The following is a 3,299-nucleotide window of genomic DNA, read 5'->3' as shown; positions in this document are numbered from 1 at the left end:
GTGGCTTGTCGTGGTGATACATCATACACAGGTCGATTGTCACACTCAACCCTCACTACATGTTGTGTATACATTGTGTACAATGTAGACAACAGTAGTGACTGTCTAGCACGTTGTACACAAGGAAGGTCGAGTGATATTAACGACATGGTGGCTTGTCGTGGTGATACATCATACACAGGTCGAGTGTCACACTCAACCCTCACTACAAGTTGTGTATACATTGTGTACATTGTAGACAACAGTAGTGACTGTCTAGCACGGTGTACACAAGGAAGGTCGAGTGATATTAACGACATGGTGACTTGTCGTGGTGATACATCATACACAGGTCGAGTGTCACACTCAACCCTCACTACAAGTTGTGTATACATTGTGTACAATGTAGACAACTGTAGTGACTGTCTAGTCTAGCACGGTGTACACAAGGAAGGTCGAGTGATATTAACGACATGGTGGCTTGTCGTGGTGATACATCATACACAGGTCGAGTGTCACACTCAACCCTCACTACAAGTTGTGTATACATTGTGTACAATGTAGACAACTGTAGTGACTGTCTAGCACGGTGTACACAAGGAAGGTCGAGTGATATTAACGACATGGTGGCTTGTCGTGGTGATACATCATACACAGGGCGAGTGTCACACTCAACCCTCACTATAAGTTGTGTATACATTGTGTACAATGTAGACAACAGTAGTGACTGTCTAGCACGGTGTACACAAGGAAGGTCGAGTGATATTAACGACATGGTGGCTTGTCGTGGTGATACATCATACACAGGGCGAGTGTCACACTCAACCCTCACTATAAGTTGTGTATACATTGTGTACAATGTAGACAACAGTAGTGACTGTCTAGCACGGTGTACACAAGGAAGGTCGAGTGATATTAACGACATGGTGGCTTGTCGTGGTGATACATCATACACAGGGCGAGTGTCACACTCAACCCTCACTATAAGTTGTGTATACATTGTGTACAATGTAGACAACAGTAGTGACTGTCTAGCACGGTGTACACAAGGAAGGTCGAGTGATATTAACGACATGGTGGCTTGTCGTGGTGATACATCATACACAGGGCGAGTGTCACACTCAACCCTCACTATAAGTTGTGTATACATTGTGTACAATGTAGACAACAGTAGTGACTGTCTAGCACGGTGTACACAAGGAAGGTCGAGTGATATTAACGACATGGTGGCTTGTCGTGGTGATACATCATACACAGGTCGAGTGTCACACTCAACCCTCACTACAAGTTGTGTATACATTGTGTACAATGTAGACAACAGTAGTGACTGTCTAGCACGTTGTACACAAGGAAGGCCGAGTGATATTAACGACATGGTGGCTTGTCGTGGTGATACATCATACACAGGTCGAGTGTCACACTCAACCCTCACTACAAGTTGTGTATACATTGTGTACAATGTAGACAACAGTAGTGACTGTCTAGCACGTTGTACACAAGGAAGGTCGAGTGATATTAACGACATGGTGGCTTGTCGTGGTGATACATCATACACAGGTCGAGTGTCACACTCAACCCTCACTACAAGTTGTGTATACATTGTGTACAATGTAGACAACAGTAGTGACTGTCTAGCACGGTGTACACAAGGAAGGTCGAGTGATATTAACGACATGGTGGCTTGTCGTGGTGATACATCATACACAGGTCGAGTGTCACACTCAACCCTCACTACAAGTTGTGTATACATTGTGTACAATGTAGACAACAGTAGTGACTGTCTAGCACGTTGTACACAAGGAAGGTCGAGTGATATTAACGACATGGTGGCTTGTCGTGGTGATACATCATACACAGGTCGAGTGTCACACTCAACCCTCACTACAAGTTGTGTATACATTGTGTACAATGTAGACAACAGTAGTGACTGTCTAGCACGTTGTACACAAGGAAGGTCGAGTGATATTAACGACATGGTGGCTTGTCGTGGTGATACATCATACACAGGTCGAGTGTCACACTCAACCCTCACTACAAGTTGTGTATACATTGTGTACAATGTAGACAACAGTAGTGACTGTCTAGCACGTTGTACACAAGGAAGGTCGAGTGATATTAACGAAATGGTGGCTTGTCGTGGTGATACATCATACACAGGTCGAGTGTCACACTCAACCCTCACTACATGTTGTGTATACATTGTGTACAATGTAGACAACAGTAGTGACTGTCTAGCACGTTGTACACAAGGAAGGTCGAGTGATATTAACGACATGGTGGCTTGTCGTGGTGATACATCATACACAGGTCGAGTGTCACACTCAACCCTCACTACAAGTTCTCTCCTCAAACCTTAACGGTGGTTATTCGTGGTGTAAGGTAGGTAATGAAAGTTTATCTCATTATTATTGACATTTTCGATATTTTAGAATAAAACTTTTTTATACAACTTTTGTATAAAAGTTTTTTTTTATACTTTTATTTAAATAACTTAGGAAATTTTCTACGACTGATTAGCTATTGGACAGTACTTCGGCTTTTTCAAAAAACCATATTCATCCTACGTCACGGTTTTGTTCACTCTTTTGAAGTATAACAGTCATAATTTTATAAAGTTTTTCAGTTTAGCTGTTAGTATTTGTACAATAAAGATAAACGAATAATATTACAAACGATCAGTCGTAAACAGAAAATTATAAAAATTATTTTTTATTTAAATGATCGTCCTATAATATTTTTTCCATCTTACTTAGGTACAGTACTAAGTATTTGTGCATTTAATAAGCTCGCTCGGATATGGGCGGTTAATTTTACCTTCAACGTTTGAAATTTTATTGGTGACACAGGTTGTACAGTCATCCTTTGTAACCAAGAACTCATCTCATTGTATTTTCTTAATCTTAACAATTACCATTTTCCAGCGCTAAGCTGTCAAAAGTGCAGCGGATACAACATTATTGTTGTATCGTTTTACTCCCAAATGCTAAGAGCTGTCATTAATCACGATAACAACTTTAATCATCTTATCAGTATTACCTATGACTCCCGAACCATCACCGTATCCTCCCTCAACCCCCGGGCGGTTCCATCAACCTGATGATCTCGGGACATAAAGAGCTGAGCTAACAACATCCGGGCCGCGGTAAAGGTTATTTGAGGGTCGCATTAGCAGCGTTCGCGTGCAGGAGTAATGACTCGCGGCCAGATGAGACAATCGGGTAATTATAATCAGTGACACATACGGGGACATCTCGGGTAATGGAGGCCTGGGAACCGCCGACCTGTCGCCTCCGAGGATCCGCCCCCCTGGCTGACTAGGC

At 42.3% G+C, this 3,299-nt stretch overlaps 1 protein-coding gene across 1 annotated transcript; it reads left to right on the top strand.

Moving 5' to 3' along the window:
- The first annotated feature begins 452 nt into the window (after window positions 1-452).
- LOC128989417 (uncharacterized) lies at window positions 453-2,336 on the top strand. The gene has a single exon (XM_054411307.1). It carries the CDS (start codon window positions 453-455, stop codon window positions 2,334-2,336), a length of 1,884 nt encoding a protein of 627 aa, XP_054267282.1.
- The last annotated feature ends 963 nt before the right edge of the window (window positions 2,337-3,299 follow it).

The sequence above is a fragment of the Macrosteles quadrilineatus genome, unplaced genomic scaffold (genome assembly GCF_028750875.1).
Source record: "Macrosteles quadrilineatus isolate MER2022 unplaced genomic scaffold, UCM_ALF_1.0 Scaffold_3__2_contigs__length_128488019, whole genome shotgun sequence".
Lineage (NCBI taxonomy): Eukaryota > Metazoa > Arthropoda > Insecta > Hemiptera > Cicadellidae > Macrosteles > Macrosteles quadrilineatus.
This window is presented reverse-complemented; position numbering and strand designations above follow the sequence as displayed.